This window comes from Vairimorpha necatrix, chromosome 4 (genome assembly GCF_036630325.1).
Source record: "Vairimorpha necatrix chromosome 4, complete sequence".
NCBI lineage: Eukaryota > Fungi > Microsporidia > Nosematidae > Vairimorpha > Vairimorpha necatrix.
In genome coordinates, this window is record NC_088819.1 from 953646 (window position 1) to 955235 (window position 1590).

The 1590-nt window shown below is 25.7% G+C and overlaps 1 protein-coding gene across 1 annotated transcript; it reads left to right on the forward strand.

Moving 5' to 3' along the window:
• Positions 1–278: 278 nt before the first annotated feature.
• VNE69_04156 (homeobox domain-containing protein 10) lies at positions 279–626 on the forward strand (the record flags this gene model as incomplete). Its single annotated transcript, XM_065473404.1, has 1 exon — positions 279–626. One exon carries the CDS (start codon positions 279–281, stop codon positions 624–626), a length of 348 nt encoding a protein of 115 aa, XP_065329476.1.
• Between the last annotated feature and the right edge of the window lie 964 nt (positions 627–1590).

The following is a 1590-nucleotide window of genomic DNA, read 5'->3' on the forward strand; positions in this document are numbered from 1 at the left end:
TTTTAAAAGTACTATCATAATTTGAAGAATTGCTACGAAGTTTGTATTGTTAATTTTTTTTACAAACAAACAAAATTAATATATTTATATGATAAATCATTAAACAACGATCAGAAAAACAAACATATTGTTAATATAAACAATTTAAAAATTTAAATATTAATTAATTAAATTCAAAAAATTAGTTATTTTAACATAAAGAGTAATTATTTAATTAACAATTTTGTTTAATCTGATTTTTTTTAATGATAATTTAGTATTTAAATTCATTTTTATTAATGGGTATGAAATATTCAAAAAACGAAGATGAAAAATATGTAGAAGCTTTGTTTGGTCTGTTGAGGATGCGTAGGGATAAAAAAGTTTATCCTAAAAAACTGTATTTTACACGAATGCAACTTTTTGTTTTGAAAAAAATTTTTAGGTTGTCGGTTTATCCTTCTAAGGATTTAAAAAATGACATCGCATCGATACTAAATTTAAGCACTTGTTCGATTGATGACTGGTTTGTAAATGAGCGAAAATTGAGTTTACGACCTTCTACAACGAATAAATTATATGCAGTAGTTACGCCCAGGAAACTACTTCAAATATACAATGATGCATTGTATATTTATTTGCAATAGAACGTAAGAATTTTGCTAGTATACATAAACTTTTTTTCCGATCTGAAATCTTCATATAATCTTTTTGCACCTTTCATAAAAAAATAAATCCTTTGTTTGTGTTTACTTTAAAGCATCCTTTATATTGCATAACACAAAAATAAAAAAAAATGTAAATAATTTATAAAAGCCAATAGGGACTGAAGATTTTCCATAAGTCCAAGAAGAATGTTTTGAACTAATGTTTTTATTATTCTTCAAACTCTTCTGGGTATGATTTTCTTTTATATTTATAGGCGGGAAAATATTATATATTTTCCCTCCATAAACATAGTTGGGAGAAGGAAAAGAATACTTATAGAATCGTATTCTCTGAGCTTTAGGTCAGTCTCAGGACCTATAAAGATCTGTTCACTTGGTAGCCAATTTAGCCAGATGTTTTTTATTTTAATTTTTTTAGTAATGTTATATTATGTAAAATGTTTTTTATAAGGAATTTATATCAATTCTATAAACTAAGCGATAGATATTATGCGACTGTATTTGTATTATGCCCTTAGATCATAGTGCTTCATTTATTAGTCACACATTATTGAATTCTATTAATTAGGATGCATCGAAATCATACAATAATATTGCAAGCATATCAATCTTATTACATGTATTTTTCAAAACAAACTTTTGTTTTGCAGCTTATAAATATTTGATGCCAACAAACATTTGACGATCTCAATTTTATGATTTGAATTACTGTTAAAATAGTAATCGCACCACCATGGCGTACACACGAGTCACCGATGGTATCTGTTATTGTTTTTAAGGTAAGGTTTCGTCGATGTTTCTCAAAATTATTAAAATAGCTTTTGACCTAACCAGCTGTGCCATATTTGAACAAATAAAATTTAATTTAATTAATTTAATTATTTTTTTGTTTGCGTCGCATTAGATATTCCTATTAGAGAGGTTTTCTGGATATAGAAAATTT